This window comes from Schistocerca nitens, chromosome 2 (genome assembly GCF_023898315.1).
Source record: "Schistocerca nitens isolate TAMUIC-IGC-003100 chromosome 2, iqSchNite1.1, whole genome shotgun sequence".
NCBI lineage: Eukaryota > Metazoa > Arthropoda > Insecta > Orthoptera > Acrididae > Schistocerca > Schistocerca nitens.
Window position 1 is genome coordinate 1,012,132,411 of NC_064615.1, and position 19,032 is coordinate 1,012,151,442.

Genomic DNA, 19,032 nt, shown 5'->3' on the forward strand with positions numbered 1-19,032 from the left:
GGAATCTCCACCTTGCTGCACTCGCTGGACAGTGTGTCTAAGGCGTTCAACCGGGTTGCATTCAAACACGTCTCCGACGATTGTCTGTTTGAAGGCATATGTGACACTCATCGGTGAAGATAACGTGATGCCAGTCCTCAGTGGTCCATTCGGCATGTTGTTGGGCCCATCTGTACCGTACTGTATGGTGTCGTGGTGTTGGACCCCGCCATGGACGTTGGGAGTGAAGTTGCGCATCATGCAGCCTATTGCGCGCAGTTTGAGCCATAACACGATGTCTTATGGCTGCACGAAAAGCATTATTCAGCATGGTGGCGTTGCTGTCAGGGTTCCTCCGAGACATAATTCGTAGGTGGTGGTCATCCACTGCAGTAGTAGCCCTTGAGCGGCCTGAGCGAGGTATGCCATCGACAGTTCCTGTCTCTTTGTATCTCCTCCATGTCAGAACAACATCGCTTTGGGTCGCTCCGAGACACCTGGACACTTCCCTTGTTGAGAGTCGTTCCTGGCACGAAGTAACAATGCGGACGCGATCGGGCCGAGGTATTGACCGTCTAGGCATGGTTGAAGTACAGCTAACACGAGCCGTGTACCTCCTTCCTGGTGGAGTGACTGAATCTGATAGGCTGTCGGACCGCCTCCGTCTAACAGGCACTGCTCATGCACGTTGTTTACATCTTTGGGCGGGTTTAGTGACATCTCTGAACAGCCAAAGGGACTGTGTCTGTGATACAATATGCACAGTCAACGTCTATCTTCAGGAGTCCTGGGAACCGGGGTGTTGAAAACTTTTTTGGGAGTGTGTGTAAGAACGAACTTCGAAGGGTTGTAGAGGGTACCTTCAGGAACAAATTGAGACAGGAATTCATGTCTTGAAACGTCATTAATCTAGTTTGCATCATTCCTACCAGATGAGAATTATATCCAGAACGATGAGCCATCGCTGTAAACAGTCCTTAAGATGGGAGTATAAGAGCCGGAAACCGATCGTGGTGTGTTAAATAAAATAACCTTACAACTGTAGCGGTATTTTCAAAATGGTTCAAATGGCTCTGAGCACTATGGGACTTAACATCTATGGTCATCAGTCCACTAGAACTTAGAACTACTTAAACCTAACTAACCTAAGGACATCACACACAACACCCAGCCATCACGAGGCAGAGAAAATCCCTGACCCCGCCGGGAATCGAACCCGGGAACCCGGGCGTGGGAAGCGAGAACGCTACCGGTATTTTCAACCTCTGCCACTTCGTATTAGATACACGTGTTGTCGCATGCATACCAATAACATGAAAGGCGACTTTTAGTGAAATGCTTTCACTTTCACTCTGTAACGAGGTACTAGAGACCATGCGATTATTACACTAAAATATTAAAACAAATGTAGCCGAGAAACTTCCTAAATTTTGCCGCTAGAGTTCATAGTCTTTTTTTTTAGGGGAACAAACACAGCGGAGACAGCCCTCGTTACAGTTTTACTTCGCCCAGACATTGGCAGACTATGGCGAGCAGCGGGCCAGACTTGAGCAGCGTTACGAGCCAGCGGGCTGACAGCCGTCTGTCCACGCAGTGTCCGCACTACACAGCCGCAGAGCGGCCGCGCTCGCTAAATAAGCTCCAGGCCGGCCCGCGTATTGTGGCAGAGGGGCCTCGCCTCGCCTCGGCGGCCGCTGTCACGGATGACGGATGGCGCTCTGTTTGGCAGCCGTCCGCCGCATTCCGGGGGCAAATATAAAACCCGGCGCCGACGCCGCTGCGCTGACAGACGCCTCTCACCTTCTGCCCCGGCCGTCCCCCCCCCCCCTTCTTTTTTTAACCATCTTTTCCTGCGCTGAGGACGCCGGCACTCTGCTCTGCCACCACGTGTCGGCCGTGGGTAATTGTGTAGCACCCGTTTGTGGGATGGAGGTGCCGTCGTTCTGTATGATACTCAATCGCAAACAAATGTTGCGGAACGTCAGCGCTCGGCGGCATATCTCTGGCACAGCCCAGCAGGTGTTTTCCATTCACAATGGCCTATTATTCGCTCCATTTCAAACTTTTCAACTCCTAATTACTCTCTTCTTTCGCAGACATGTCTTAATGTTTTAAATACCCTAACATTTGGACAGGGAAAATACCGCTCTATGATAATATTTGCGCCACCAAATAGCTACTACCGACGTCATTTGACCTGTTCGGATTTTAACATTCCGCGTGGTGTCTGTTTGTTCTAAGTCGTGTCTCCCTACCACTTTCGTGCAACGACGCTCTGAGCGTGTTTTTTAGGGAATTGACTAGTCTGAACCTGGGACCTGTCGCTGATAAGGAGACGCCAGACCACACATGACATGTAGAGTTCAGAAGAGTTCAGTGAGACTAGCGATGATATAATCAAATACTTAATGATTTCAGCGTCAGCTCCACTGCACTCCCTGTAAAAGAATCTTAATGCTAACTAAATTTAGTGGAAGGGGTTAAAGGCTTCCCTATATTTATTTAGCTGCTAAATTAACGTCGAAAATGCAGTTAAGTTTACCATTGGAATTTTTATTTTACTCACAAAACATTGTTTATAAATTGCACTGTTGATAAAAGGAAATATTTTAATACAGGATGATAAAAACCAACTGCTTTCAACAAAAATGTGAACGAATATTCCCTGAATGGGTTTCCAAATTCTATAATGGATAGAAGGATGACCTATGCCATATCACATCTATAATCTAGGTTTAAATTAAGTTTCATAAAAGAGAAAACTATCAAAAATGGTCTACAGTGACCCTCAATTATCTTTAATTACTTATTTAACTTGTCGTAAATTACAGTTGCTGATGTGGCTTCTCAATAATTATATAACAGAAAAATCATCGCGTTTCAGATTTTAACTTCAAGTAGCAAATGTGAGTACCACGAACTTTAATTGACGATCGACACTAGTATTACGTAAAAAGGGGATGTAACAGATGAGACTTCTGCAGTTCTGAGTGAAGCCTTATGCGCTCTTATGCAGCATCACGTGCGTTCATTACCTTGTTGGTCGTTAGGCAGCGTCAGGGGCGGCGGGCGGCGCAGCTCCACACACCTCGCCGTCTCGGTAGCAACTCTCTCGAACTTCTCCTTACTACTATTTACCGAAGTTGGTTTAAGAAAAAGGTATCTGGCTGTGTTTTCAACTGACCAATCAGCGTCTCAATGTTAACCTTAAGCTCTGCCTACAAAAATTCTGTCTATCCAATGAGAAACGTTATACTTTTCGTGGTAGGGCAATGTTTTTTAATGTTTGCTACGTAACAGAGACGCGTATCGTCTCACACTAAAACTTGCAGCTGGTGTGGACCTTTTCGTGTTATAGTAAGATCTATACTGTTCTTCTGGAGGGCTCTATCTTTTAACATGGGCTGGGGGATGCTCTTGGCGGTCGGCCGGCGATGTGGGTGTCCCTTATCGTAGGGCCTTCTAGCCTATACGGCTTTGCTTTCAGCTTCTTTTCTAGTTTCTCCCCTCGGAAATGCATCTGTTTCATGGTGGGAAGGTATGACAAGCATTAAGGCGTTCTTGTCTTAGTCTGTTGTATTCCATTTGCTCACTCATTGATCGTATTACTTTGGTTAATTTAATGTCAGGATTTATTCGGAGCTATGTGACATATTGCCGGATTTGCTGTCATGTCAGGGTTTTCATGGAAGGTGTTGGATTTGCCCGACACCTTACAGGATGAATCTAGCCACCTTGGGGCAACAGACATTCTGGACACACTGATAGTGCATGTGATATGACTGTAACTTCTCAAGCACCTGTCTTCAGCGCTGTTAATGCCCCGATGAGGACTATGTTTGCGAAATTATGTTTGCAAATACGCTAATCGATTTTTGATATTTCAGAATGCCTTGAGCACACACAAGGAATGGACAGAATACGGAAACAATAAAACACATCACATTATCGTGCTTAATAGGGTGGTGGCATACAAAAAATTTTCCAGTCGTCTTGTAATGGATAAATGTGTGATTTTCAAGGGAATCGTATGCATCACAGACAGGAGCGCCTCCGATGGTGTCCTCAACGACGAACCTGGGTGCACGAATGGCAGAACGTCATTTTTTCGGATGAATCCAGGTTCTGTTTACAGCATCATGGTGGTAGCATCCGTGTTTGGCGACATCGCTGTGAACGCACATTGGAAGCGTGTATTCGTCATCACCATACTGGCGTGATGGTATGGGGTGCCATTGGTTACACGTCTCGGTCACCTCTTGTTCGCATTGACGGCACTTTGAACAGTGGACGCTACATTTCAGACGTGTTACGACCCGTGGCTCTACCCTTCATTCGATCCCTGCGAAACCGTACATTTCAGCAGGTTAATGCACGACGGCATGTTGCAGGTCCTGTTCGGGCCATTCTTGATACAGAAAGTGTTCGACTGGTGCCCTGGCCAGCACATTCTCCAGCTCTGTCACCAAGTGAAAACGTCTGGTCAATGGTGGCCGAGCAACTGGCTCGTCACAATACGCCAGTCACTACTCTTGATGAACTGTGGTACCGCGTTGAAGCTGCACGGGCAGCTGTACCTGTACACGCCATCCAAGCTCTGTTTGACTCAATGCCCAGGCCGTTATTACGGCCAGAGGTGGTTGTTCTGGGTACTGATTTCTGAGGACCTATGCACCCAAATTGCGTGAAAATGTAATCACATGTCCTAGTATAATATATTTGTCCAATGAATACCCTTTTATCATCCGCATTTCTTCTTGGTGTAGCAATTTTAATGGCCAGTAGTGTAGTCATGACACTATTTTTAAACATAGTCACCAAGTATCTGTAAACAAAGTCGGATTGTCTAGTAATAGTTAATTCCTCTACGATAGAGATCCGATCCTTGCTCATAAAGCCATTCGAGAGCCGTTGTGTGTCTCATCTTCGGAAAACCTGCGATTGCTGCGAACTAGTTTCTCGACTGCCTGGAAATTATCCTTTGTAGTCGATGTCCACGACCTTCGTCCCTGATCAAAATCGACCAACTCTGTGCGGCCTTGGTCAAATTCTAGGATACATTTCACTACATCTGGACGCTAAATTGTATGTAGTCGATTCACCACCAGAATGTCATGGTGAATGTGTGTGCGCTTTAGACGTTTTGCCTACAAGAGCCGTACTGTCCCGTGTAATCCAACTTTGGTGTAATTTTCCAGCTGCCTCGCTACTTCCGCAGTGGTTAGCACACTGGACTCGCATTCGGGAGGACGACGGTTCAATCCCGTCTCCGGCCATCCTGATTTAGGTTTTCCGTGATTTCCCTAAATCGTTTCAGGCAAATGCCGGGATGGTTCCTTTGAAAGGGCATGGCCGATTTCCTTCCCCATCCTTCCATAACCCGAGCTTGCGCTCCGTCTCTAATGACCTCGTTGTCGACGGGACGTTAAACACCACTAACCTAACCTAACCTAACCCTCGCTACTTCACTTCCATACTGCGATACACGTGTTATATGTACAGCAGCTGAACTGTCTCCAGGAAATCGGGAACGTTTTATCTGTTCTGGCAACGCGCCACTAACGTTGCGCAGTATTCATAGCATGGTACCTCATGAGTAACTTACGTTTTGGTCCCCTCGTATTATAATACGAAATTCAGTACGGCCAATGTCTTCCTGTCATAGGCATTACGTGTAGTCTTGGAAGGGAGAACTGCTGACAAGGAACACCGTCCATTTCCCTAAGCTCACTGGCGTTAAGGAAAACGCGAATTTCGATCAATCCACTGTGACGTAGAAAGAATTACAGGAGGCCTCGCGGGGTAGCCGTGCGGTCTGAGGCGTCTTGTCACGGTCCACGCGGTTGCCCCCGTCGGAGGTTCGAGTCCTCCCTCAGGCATGGGTCTGTGTGTTGCCCATAGCGTAAGTTAGTTTAAGTTAGGGTAAGCAGTGTGTAAGGTTAGGGACTGATGAACTAAGCAGTTTGGTCCTCTATGATCTTCGCCCATCACAAAAAATTACGGGAACAGCCTTCTAAAAGTGTGTGACACTGCCAGTCTTACATAAGTTTTAAGCTGTTGTCGAGACCGTTTGCCATTTCACCTTATCCGCAGTGTAATTCTTATTTAAAAGACAAATCCATTTAGGCTAATACTGTCCAGGAGTTGTGCACTGTTTCCCACATCTCCATCACGAAGTTGCCAACATGATATCAATGTTCCGGTCAACATACGTATCTGAGAGACATTTTTCTATTATGGAACTAAATAAGTCACGATTATGTGGTCACGTGAGTGACGAAAATTTGTAAAACTGTCTTCATCTGCCCATCTGCTGACAGTCCGTGCGTTATAGATTTTAATATGTCTTCAGCACACCAAAAATAATTAAATATTAACAATTGACTCTGTATGTGATCTGTGTTATTGAGAAATATGAAACAAATCCGCCTGCGACTTGCGAAGCTTTCGCAGTTTCCGCTCCTTCCCCCTCTTCCCGCTCAGACAGCGTGACGTGGCAGACGGGGAAGTATAGAGCAGGACGTATACGCTTTGGTGAGAGATAGAGGCTGGCATGCCTCGTGATGACTGGGTGTTGTGTGATGTCCTTAGGTTAGTTAGGTTTAAGTAGTTCTAAGTTCTAGGGGACTGATGACCACAGAAGTTAAGTCCCATAGTGCTCAGAGCCATTTGAACCATTTTTGAAACACAAAGGACTGGCTCCTGATATTGATGTATGGATGGATGCACCCTCTCTGAGCACTATGGGATTTAACATCTGAGGTCATCAGTCCGCTAGAACTTAGAACTACTTAAATCTAACTAACCTAAGGACATCACACACATCCATGCCCGAGGCAGGATTCGAACCTGCGACCGTAGCGGTCGCGCGGTTCCAGACTGAAGCGCCTAGAACCGCTCGGCCACACCGGCCGGCTATTCCTTTCTACAATTGTCTATGTATATGCTCAGTAGCTTTAGAGCTACCTGATGGGTGTTTTCACCGAAGAATACTGTACTCAGAGGTTATAATCAGGAAGTAAAAACAGAACGTAGTTACGATGTTCACTAACTGTTGCAGGGTCGGGCAAGGTGAACTTTGACGGCTTCTGCAGGATCGCCTCCCATTTCCTGGAGGAGGAGGACTCGGAAGCCATGCAAGAGGAGCTGAAGGAGGCTTTCAGGCTGTACGACAGGGAAGGTGAGCGACAATACCTCTCAGTGAACTTCTTTCATATTTCTTTACAACTCGCAGAAATTTTTCTGAAGTCGTCCCCTTTCAGCTGGTGTGAGGCTTTTCCTACCCTGTGTTTATCTTCCCATCTCTACATAACTACTATAACCAATATCCCCTGCTTATGTTTTTGAGTAATACAGCTTTTGGCTGCCCGTAGTACTACTCTCCTCTACTGCTCACTCCAGTACCAATGCTGTACCTGATGTCTTCACGAACCTTGTAACTTCCCAACAGAAAAATTCCGTAACCTCCTAACAGAAAAAAATATAATTATTTGTAATTCACATTCAGCGTAACCTCCCAATAAATGAAATCCGTAGCCTACCAATAATAAAATGTATAATTATATAACATTCACATTTTTAGCGTACCCTAACAATAATACAATGTGACTAACCTCTCAATAAAATGTGGCTCACTTATAACCTTTCAATAACTTACTGTGAATTTAAACTGGTAAATTTTAGACGTCAGCAATGCTGCGTCATGGCCCTGAAAGATCAGTCTAAGTAAATTGAAAAATCTTACCTCAATGAAGTCGCCGGATAACGCATATATATCTGCTCTTATAATAAATTTTTCTGGCACAGCCCGGTGCAATGCTGGCCGATAGATTTCTCATGTATAAAAGGAAACAACTGATTTTTCTTTACAATAATCGGGATGACCATGGATTGGAGAAACTAGTAAATTCTTTAAATTGAGATGAATGATTGTCAAAAGTTAAATTTTATAAAAAAGATTACTATTAAGAGATTTTTTTAAACATTTACATGGGACTTGATATAACAATACTACATATGCCCGTGGCTGCTTTTACCTTATATTATATCGCTCAGGCTCCACCATCGTTTCCCACGACCGGCCCAGCCAACTCCATACACACGACTGGCTACTACTACTTACTCCTACTGCTACGCAGTTCCTACTGCAGCCAACACTGCTCTTTGGTCTGAGATTCTCTTATAGCTTACATATCGCAGGCAGCGCGTGAGCAATCCATCGAAATTACATCTGCTCGAGTGCGCTAGCAACAAATTCCTTAATCATGGACCTCTTACAACCTGTTCATTCTTCTTGTAACAGTCGTCCGTTAACGTCTTTCCTTCATCATACTTTGTGCTAGTTCTTCATTTCGTATTTCACTAATGTTTTAATCTTTAACATTGCTCGAGAGCACAACTTACTAGATACTTCCAGTTTTTTCTTCTAAGGATTGCTGATACTGATGCGCACAGCAATGTGCTCCAGACGTACAATTTCAGGAACTCCTTCCTCAGTCCCATTCAGATTTCTTACACTGGTTGAACTCTTTCATTGAAGAAAACTGTAATCCCCCGTGCCAATCAGCTTCTTATACACTATCTGATCAAAAGTGTCCGAACACCTCTACGTAATGCGGAATTCACCACTGTTGCGGCTTACCTTGACGCGGCAGCAGAGAGAGATTGGCCGACAGTAACTCGCCGAACGACAATGCTGGACCCTGGGGAGTAGGAGGGAATCATTTTTCGGTCAAGTCCTGCTTCAACGTACACCATCGTGATGGACGTGTTTCTTTGTGAAGTCCTCCAGAGCAACGAACGTTGCTAGATTGCATTCGACATCGTCATACGGGTCCAGCAACTGATATGGTACTGTGTGGTGCCATTAAGTTTGAGGTCATCAGCCCCGTAGAACTTAGAACTACTTAAACCCAACTAACCTAAGGACATCACAAACATCCATGCCCGAGGCAGGATTCGAACCTGCGATCGTAGCGGTCGCGCGGTTCCAAACTGTAGCGCCTAGAACCACTCAGTCACCCCCGGCTGGCCTGCCATTAAGTAAACCACCCTTTTATCTCTAGTTAGCGTAGTCTGCAATTTGAACGGCAGGCGTTATTTTGAGTAAAATAATTTTAGGTGTTAGGCTGCGTAATTATAAAACACCGAAACAAGTAACTGCTAACGTTTCGAAAGACAATAGTTCTCTTCAGGACGGTTAACTACACTTTCCATCAGGTAACTGCCCTGAAGAGGACCGCTGCAAAGTCAGTCGAAACTTCGGCAGTTAGTTGCTTTAGTAATTTATAATGACACAGCCAAGTACCCAAAATAATTTTTTTTTTCAAAATAACAATGGCATTAGAAGCCTACGAACTTTTAGCAGATGTTATGTTTCTGATGTCTTAGGATGAGTGTCATTCAACGGCTTCGTGATATCTTTCAACGAGATAACGCCAAACCACATATTGCTTGTGGTGGCCTGACCTACCTCGACACGGAGGCTGTTCGACTGCTACTCTGGCCGGACGTTCTGCAGATCTCCCTCTGGTTGTAAACATCTGGTCACGGGTTTCAGAGACTGCCCCCCTACCACTCATCCACCTCCACGATTGCCTCTGAACTCCGGTGTCCAGTATGCCCCCAGACCTCCTAAAAGTTTAACCCTATTTCCTTCCTAGAATATTGTTTATGCACAGTAAAACGTAAAAGTTCGTTATTTGATATCCATCTTATTGTTATAATTTGATTGCTGGGCATGGATGACTTGCATAAATATTTCGAAAGTGTCAAACTTTTGAATAGCGCCACGTGAAAGATGATATAATTATTAGTGTTGTACATAACTGTATCACAACCCTTTCCGCCTGAAAGTTTTAGCTGTGTTACGCGTATTGTAATCCAGTGCAAGTGACACAGTGGAATGTATGCTCCTAACTTGGGCCAAGGCCCCGTCCGCTTCAAGCTGTCGTTAGCCTGACGGCGCGTCATGTATCTATAGAGCAGAGAGCGTAGATCTTTGTACCACATTTTACGTGGTATTATACCCTCTAAATCATTTACTGTTTAATCATGTAATTTTCCTAAAACAATGAATACGCAAAATAAGTAAAATTTTATTATTTGCTATTCTTTCTAGTGTCACACTTTTAAAGGTCGGACTTTTTGCACATATGCGAGTATACCGAGGGCTCCAAACTAAAAAAAGGGAGAAAATGTGGAGTGTACCTTTCCCTGTACACAAGTCTTAAAATTGTTTCAACTGCAGAAAGGAACTTAGTTTTTTTCTGTGGAAGCTTAAAACATGTCAGCTCGCTTCAGCTTTCTAAGGTCGTCATTCTATCCGATTCTACGTAAGTTTTAAATCTCTGAGGCATAAGAAGTGGAATTAAAAAACCAGAACTCTAATTTCGGCAATCATTTGGCAGCGTCTCCAGTGTGAAATCTAGAGACAAACGACATAATTCCCGTGGGTTAAGTCTCACCGTGGCTTCATTGAGGGAAAACTGGCTTTAACGTCCCGTCGACATCGAGATCATTAGAGACGGAGCTCAAGCTCGGATCGTCTCAAGGATGGGGAATGAAATCGGCCCTGCCCTTTCAAAGGAACCATCCGGGCACCTGCCTGTAGCGACTTGAGGAAATCACAGGAAAACTAAATCTGGACGGCCGGACGCGGATTTGAGCCGTCGTCCTGCCGAATGCGAGTCCAGTATGCCAACCACTGCGTCACATCCCTGCGTTGTGGTGACATTCATAATGAAATAGTCAATATTCTTATTGAAGAAACCAGAAGATCGGGAACACTGATCGACTTGAGACTTTCTCCTTCTGAACTGCACCGTTGCTTTTCAGCAATATCAAAAGGACTGGAATATGTGTTAGTTCTTCAGGGGATGATGATATTATGTCTTATGTTCAGCCTGTTATTCCACACAGACCCCATTTCACGATGTTCGCCTACCCAGATGGTTGATATCCTCCTTCTACCGTACGAGTTTCAACCTCGACAGGTTTCCAATGCATCTTCACCACATAGAAATTATTCCAGCTGTGGCCTGTGACTGCATACACTACATAAGGTGACTTCAATCACATCGGATGTGCAAAATGGAAGAGACTCAAACAGTCGTTTCTGCAACAATTATGTCCGCTGACAGTAGATTTTTCTGAGAATGCTGCCATTCTGCTTTCTTTGGGTATTCCCCGCATATAATGAAGAGCTTTGTAAAGTCTTGCAAGCTGTCAAAGTATCTTTGCGGTAAGAACGCAGCACTGGTTGTTTCATGTTCATAATAATGTATTTTATATGTGTATGTATCCAGCTTACGTCCTGAACATTTTTTCTCTGCTTGTCTTTCTGTTTTATTCCATGAACTTGTGGTGCCCGAATAATTAACTCTGTTGAGCTACACTGTAAAAATTTTCACTGCTGCCAAGCACCTTCGATAAGCGTGTATTTGTATCTTCATTTATATTTGTGTCAAAACACCGTTGCTAAAGGTTAATACTGTTATATTGTTATTCCATCTTTTCCTTTAAATTTAAAAACATTTTTCACTGTTTGCAAGCATGTCAATTAACAGCAAGCTTCTGAAGCTATCGTCAATTTATGTTTTGTTCTGTATGTAAATTACTTACCTTTTAGTTGATTAAATTAGCGCCAGAGCCCAAATAAAAAAATTAAAATAAAAAAGTAATATTTTTTGAGACACACTAAAGTATTCTACCTCGCCAGTTTTTGACAGGTATTCACTTTTGGTCAATATCGGCCTTATAGGTCATTTTCAAGGGTAGTAGGTGTCGACGTGTACAGTTATCCTGTGTACAATACATCGACGCCTACTACCCTTGAAAATGACTCGTAGTGCTACAATTGGCCAATTTTGTAACTCGTGGTAAAGTGAATACTTGTGAAAAACAGCCGAGGTGGATTACGTCAGTACGTCATTTAACAAGCATACTGCTGTGGTACCCCAGATGGAGAAAATGAACGTAATATTTAACGGGAGTTGAGGGAATATCTCTGTCGTGTCTATCTTTTGTCACCCCGACGTTATTTGAAAGCACGAGCGTGTCGACTGTATTTCGTTTAAGCTTGTGCGTTTCTTGCGCAGGAAACGGCTACATCACGACGGGGACGCTGCGAGAAATCCTGGCGGCGCTGGACGACAAGCTGGGACCAGAAGACCTGGACGGCATCATCGCCGAGATTGATACCGACGGCTCCGGCACCGTCGACTTCGACGGTGAGCACCCTTAAGAGATAACACTCCCTCACCTTCTCTTCCTACTGAGCAATACGAGCCATCAGATACGCTTCTCCATCAGTACAGAAAATCATAGAAGTGCGGGCTATCACAGCCATTACCGATATGAATAAATCCTTCTGGGTGTTAGATGGTGTCGCTTTCTTTCTTTTTTATCAGTCTTCTGATTGGTTTCTTGCGGCCAGCCGCCAGCCAAGTATTTTTTTCCAGCGCCAACCTCTTCATTTCAGTGTACCACTTGCATCCTACGTCCTAAGTTATTTGTTGGGTGTATTCCTCTCCCCGATGTTATTCAATCTGTATATTGAGCAAGCAGTAAAGGAAACAAAAGAAAAATTCGGAGTAGGTATTAAAATTCATGGAGAAGAAGTAAAAACTTTGAGGTTCGCCGATGACATTGTAATTCTGTCAGAGACAGCAAAGGACTTGGAAGAGCAGTTGAACGGAATGGACAGTGTCTTGAAAGGAGGATATAAGATGAACATCAACAAAAGCAAAACGAGGATAATGGAATGTAGTCAAATTAAATCGGGTGATGTTGAGGGGATTAGATTAGGAAATGAGACACTTAAAGTAGTAAAGGAGTTTTGCTATTTAGGGAGTAAAATAACTAATGATGGTCGAAGTAGAGAGGATATAAAATGTAGACTGGCAATGGCAAGGAAATCGTTTCTGAATAAGAGAAATTTGTTAACATCTAGTATAGATTTAAGTGTCAGGAAGTCGTTTCTGAATGTATTTGTATGGAGTGTAGCCATGTATGGAAGTGAAACATGGACGATAACCAGTTTGGACAAGAAGAGAATAGAAGCTTTCGAAATGTGGTGCTACAGAAGAATGCTGAAGATAAGGTGGGTAGATCACGTAACTAATGAGGAGGTATTGAATAGGATTGGGGAGAAGAGAAGTTTGTGGCACAACTTGACTAGAAGAAGGGATCGGTTGGTAGGACATGTTTTGAGGCATCAAGGGATCACAAATTTAGCATTGGAGGGCAGCGTGGAGGGTAAAAATCGTAGAGGGAGACCAAGAGATCAATACACTAAGCAGATTCAGAAGGATGTAGGTTGCAGTAGGTACTGGGAGATGAAGAAGCTTGCACAGGATAGAGTAGCATGGAGAGCTGCATCAAACCAGTCTCAGGACTGAGGACCACAACAACAACAATTCCAATATCTGTCTTTCCTGCATCGTTTGCCCTCTACAGCTCCCTCTAGTACGACAGAAGTTTTTACTTGGTGTCTTAACACATGTGCTATCATCCTGTCTCCTCTTCATGTCAGTGTTTTCCATATGTTCCTCCCTTCGCCGACTCTACAGTGAAATTCCTCATTCCTTTCTTTTATCAGTCCACCTAGTCTTCAACATTCTTCTGTAGTACCACATCACAAATGCTTCGATTTTCTTCTTTTCCGCATTTCCCACAGTCCATGATACACCACTATATAATATGGTGCTCCAAGCCTAGTCTCAAAAATATCTTAGCGTCAAATTGAGGCATATGTTTGATATAAAAACTAGTACCGGTGGACTTCTTTTGGCCTGGAAAACCCACTTGGTTTGTGCTAGTCTGCTATTTATGTCCTCCTCGTTTCGTCCGTCATGGACCATTTTGCTTCGAAGGTAACAGAATTCCTTAACTTCCTCTGCTTCGTGATCACTAACTTTGATTTTAAGCTTCTCGCTTTTCTCATTTCTACTACTTCTCACTGCTTTCGTCTTTTTTCGGTGTATTCTCAATCCGTATTCTGTACTCATTAGACTGTTCACACCATTCAACAGCTCCTGTAATTCTTCCTCACCTTTTATTTTCGTCACTGTTTCTTCGATGTACAGTTTCAACGGTAGTAGCGAAAGACTGTCCCACAACCTCTTTATACGAGGCACTTCGTTCTTGGCCTATCATTTGCATTGTTTCCTCTAGGTACTTGTACATACGTTGTATTACACGTCTTTGCCTATAGCTTACTCCTATTTTTCTCAGGATTACGAATCTTGCACGATTTTACATTGTCGAAAGTTTTTCAAGGTTGACAGATGCTATAAGCGTGTCTCGATTTTTCTTCGGTCTTGCTTCCATTATCAACTGCAATGTCAGATTGTGTCTCTGGCGCCTTTATCTTTCCTAACGCCAAACTAATAGTCATGTAATACTTCTTCAGTTTTGTTTTCCATTCTTTTGTATATTATTCTTGCCAGTAACTTGGATAAATGAGCTGTTGGCCGAGCGGTTCTAGGCGCTTCAGTCCGGAACCGCGTTGCTGCTACGGTCGCAGGTTCGAATCCTGCCTTGGGCATGGATGTGTGTGATGTCCTTAGGTTAGTTAGGGTGAAGTAGTTCTACGTCTAGAGGGCTGATGACCTCAGATGTTAAGTCCCATAGTTCTCAGAGCCATTTGAACCATTTGAATGAGCTGTTAAACTGATTGTACAATAGGCCTACCACTTATCTGCTCTTCCTATTCCCTGAATTCTATGGCGTAATTGTCCAAAAGTCTGAGACTACGCACCAACATGAACACGCGTTTGGCAGCTACTTTTCTCAATGACTTTAGATATACCGACTGAATCTTGTCTATCCGTTCTGTTTTATTTAGTCTCAAGTCTTTCAAAGCTCTTTTAAATTCTGACTCTAATACTGGATTCGCTATGTCCTCCATATCGACTCCAATTTCTTCTTCTATCACGTCATCAGACAATTCCTCACCATTAGAGAGGCCTTCAGTGCTCTCTTTCCACCTACCCGATCGCTCTGCGTTTGACAGTGGAATTTCCATTGCACTTTCGTTATTGCCACCCTTGCTTTTAATTTCACCGAAGGTTGTTTTGGCTTTCGACTTTTGGGTCAGTCCTTACGATAATTATTTCAAGTGAGATATCTTCACATTTCTCCTGCATCCATTTCACCTCGGCTGCCCACCATTCGTATTATTTCACTTCTGAGTTACATTGCTGTATTCTAGTCGTTCCATGACCATTTTCGTCCTTCCTCCTATCGTCCATCAATTAAAGTATTTCATCTGCTACCCAATGGTTCTTCGTAGTTACCATTGTACTAATTATGTTTGTCTTTTCATCATCTGTGACTGCTGTTATTAGAGATGCCCACTTCTCTTCAACTTAAGTGTCTACCATGGTATTCCTTGTCGCAGTACCCAACTTCAAATGCGTTTCGTCACTCCTTAGTAGTTTAGTATTCCACTTATTTCCACACTGATACTTCAGTACGATCCTCTTATACTTCAGTCATCATTACGAAAATGTGTTCTGAATCTATATCTGCTGCTGGGTACGCTTTACAATCCAGTTTTCCGTATTGCTTCCAGGAGTGCTAGTTCTGCAAGGTATGCAGGAGAGCTTCTGCGAAGTTTGGAAGGTAGGAGACGAGGTACTGGCGGAATTAAAGCTGTGAGGACGGATCGTGAGTTGTGCTTGGGTAGCTCAGTTGGTAGAGCACTTGTCCCCGAAAGGCAAAGGTCCCGAGTTGGAGTCTCGGTCCGGCACACAGTTTTAATCTGCCAGGAAGTTTCATACCTTGAAGAGATTACTGCGAAAAGCTTAGATGGGAAAAGAGGAATATGTATTGGCGGAAAGAGAGTAGAATGTATAAGATTTGCTGATGACATGGTATTAGTGGCAGAAAGTGAGCGCACTGTGAACAACGTGCTGAAAGATCTGAATGAAGCTTGTGTGGAATATGGGATACAAATAAACACAGCAAAAACAAAGATTATGGTCGTCAGTACAAGACGCAGACTGCCCAATATTAAAATAGGACAAGCTACCATTAGCCAAGTAAGTGCGTTTAAATATCTTGGAAGCACAATAACTGAAGACTTGAGATGTCACCAGGAGGTGAAAACTCGAATTGCCATAGCGAAGGAGGCATTCAACAGGAAGAGGAGACTTAGGTGGCAAATTAGATAAAGGTCTAAGGAAAAGGCTTGGTAAATAGTTTGTCTGGAGTGTGACAATATATGGGGCAGAAACATGAACGCTGAGACGAGAAGATGAAAAAAGGTTAGAAGCATTTGAGATGTGGATGTGGAGGAGAATAGACAAAATAAGCTAGATGGAAAAAGTGAGTAATGAAAGAGTATTGGAAAGGTTTGGTGAGAGAAGATGTCTGCTGAAGGTTATAAGAGAAAGGAAAAAGAAAAGTTGGGACATTCATTGAGAAGGGAGTGCTTGCTAGCAGATGATTTTGGAAGGACTGGTTTGTGGGAGAAGACTGAGATGAAGAAGGAGATACAAGATGATAGACGACAAAAGGGAAGAGGAAATTATGCGGACCTGAAGAGGAGGGCAGAAAACTGGACAGACTGGAGAACTACCATGTGAAAACCTGCCTTTTGGCAGAACACTAATGATGATGATTATGATGTATGGTACCTCAGTAGTTTGCGAAACCATCTCAGTCCTACTTCTGAGTCAAAGCGCCTGATTTAACAGCTTCTACACATGAATTAAGTTTATCTTCCATTTATTAACCACGCCTTCTACTTTCATCCTGCGTCTTGTACTTGTCGACATCTTCAGTAAACTGTAAATAAAATAGCCAATCCGCAGGTTCCTGAACCAACTTAAGCGACACTAAAGATTACCTTCATGTAAAATATTAGTGAGTGTAATCACTGAATCTACTCTCGCCTGCATTTTTAGAGGATAAGACTAGCCCAAATCTACACGCTTACCTGAGCTGGATTTTATATTACTTGACATGATTGAAATATTCAGTACATTCTGTCCGGCTACAAATCCGCAAGCTGCCAAATTCATTACTTGCCAACTGTATCGTAATAGCTTTACAGACATATGTCTGAGACGATTAAATTAAGCTGCAAAAAGGGACTTACGGTACTGATATTGATAATCATCTTTCTAGGGTTGGTACCTCCTGTTGACTTTTTTCTCGTATTGCGAATTAACGTTAAGTTTTTGATCTCCGCCTTCTGCACGACACGATGAATCTCTTTCTTCTATTTACCCAGAAGTGTTTCGACACCTATGTGCCGTCTTCTGTGGATGTAGATTCGACTTATCTTTATAGAATTATTATAAGAAGTTCACGATTGTTTTTCTATTTTAAGCCTAAAAATTCTTACATGTATGGTCTTTTGACTGCTCACCTGAAATTACACTGATTGTGAAAATTTATAGTGCTCTGCTTCCTTCGTTAAGAAGACATGGCATTATGACAGCATTTTATTCCTAATACAATTTTTTATCAAATGGTTCCAGAGACCATTTCAAATCTCAAACAGATACGATGTATGTATGTAGATTGAAGCCACGAATCAAAATTTGTAGCAAGGCCAGGATTCCAACCTGGGTGTCTTACTCACTTGGCAGATGTGCTAACCACTACGCTACACTGGCATGGCGACTTTGCACAACTGCACAGAGTACCATAGCACGTCTCCCTTCTCAATCCAAATTTCCATTCACACCTCAGCCTACTTGCTATTCCCCACTAAGCTCGAATAGCATTGCAGAGTCTTTCCAGCTGTACTGGAACAGCATCTCTCCATCGAAAGAAACGGGGGATTCTGCCTGAAACTCAAGCAGAGGTGCTTTAATCAAATGAAACTATATCGTTCCAGAGACGTTTTCAAGTTACAGACATCTGTGATGTATATGTGCAGACGGAAGTGACGTATAAAATTTGTACCCAATCGAAGATTCGAATCCGCTTCTCCTGCTCAAGGCAGATGCGCTAACCACTGTGGATCTGCACAGCTGACGGGCTATCCTAGTACGCCTCCCTCCTCAATCAAAATTTTGATTTTCACTCATTGCATCAGTCTGCCTGTATACATTATAAATGTCTGAGACTTGAAAAGGTCTCTGGAACCATGTAGTTACATCTGACTAAAGCATGGATGCCTGGCTTTCATGCAGGATTCTCCGCTCCATAGGTTGCATAGACGCTATTTCAAAAGAGTTGGAGAGCCTCTGCAATGCTAAATACGAAGTGGGCTGAGACGTGAATGGGAATTTCGATTGAGGACGGAGGTGTGTTAGGCCAGTCCGTGCGGTAAAAATTTTCTCGTCGCTTTGGTCTGCATATACACACAATTTATGTTTTTTGGGCACAAAGTAAGTTACCAGGATCAAAGCACGTCTTTTTTCTGTGTGTAATTCAATTTTTTTAAGAGTAAGAGTTCCATTTGTTTTCTCTGGTGTGTTCCAGAGTTCATGGAGATGATGACGGGAGAATAAGCCAGCAAATGCGAGGGGTACGGCGCCCAGCGGTTTACTCACTACGGACCAAGAGCAACAGCACCACCTGCAGCGTCATCGCCAAAGCCGCGAACCCTCCTGAACGGCCACGGAGAAGCAGCACTCATCACACCCATCCAGCACTCGCCTCAGCCACTATTGCTAACACTTAGCAACAGACATTGTAAATAAATAATTTCGCCACTATGCTGCTTCCGTGTGCATTCATTTTCTTTTCCCAGTTCACGTTGTCACTCTCCTTATCATCTTGCAAAAATGGCGTCAACGATTCTGGCGCAGTGTGATTTTAAGTGAGATGAAGAGGTCGTTGATAATGGAAGTCCTCAAAACATGAACTTCGCAGCTTGGTTACACCTGCTTTTTACAATTTTTATCGTGCTGTGTACCAGGGTACCTCCTGCTTTACAACCAAGGCCTAAATTCTAAAAAACACATGGCATCAATGTTGTGATTACTGGTAATGACAATTAGTGTTACAAAGCACTTACGATGGTTGTAAAAGTGGCGTGTGTTGGTATCTTTAGCATTGCGATAATTCACATCTTCGTGCGGAGAAAAC

At 43.5% G+C, this 19,032-nt stretch overlaps 1 protein-coding gene across 1 annotated transcript in view; it reads left to right on the forward strand.

Moving 5' to 3' along the window:
* Positions 1-18,659, forward strand: part of LOC126237362 (troponin C) — a 54,072-nt gene extending 35,413 nt beyond the window's left edge. Inside the window, exons 4-6 of the mRNA XM_049947430.1 lie at positions 7,040-7,159; positions 12,078-12,209; positions 18,424-18,659. Coding sequence (XP_049803387.1) covers positions 7,040-7,159; positions 12,078-12,209; positions 18,424-18,452 — 281 coding nt within the window. The 3' untranslated portion in view covers positions 18,453-18,659. The remainder of the gene's footprint in view (positions 1-7,039; positions 7,160-12,077; positions 12,210-18,423) is intronic.
* Positions 18,660-19,032: the final 373 nt, after the last annotated feature.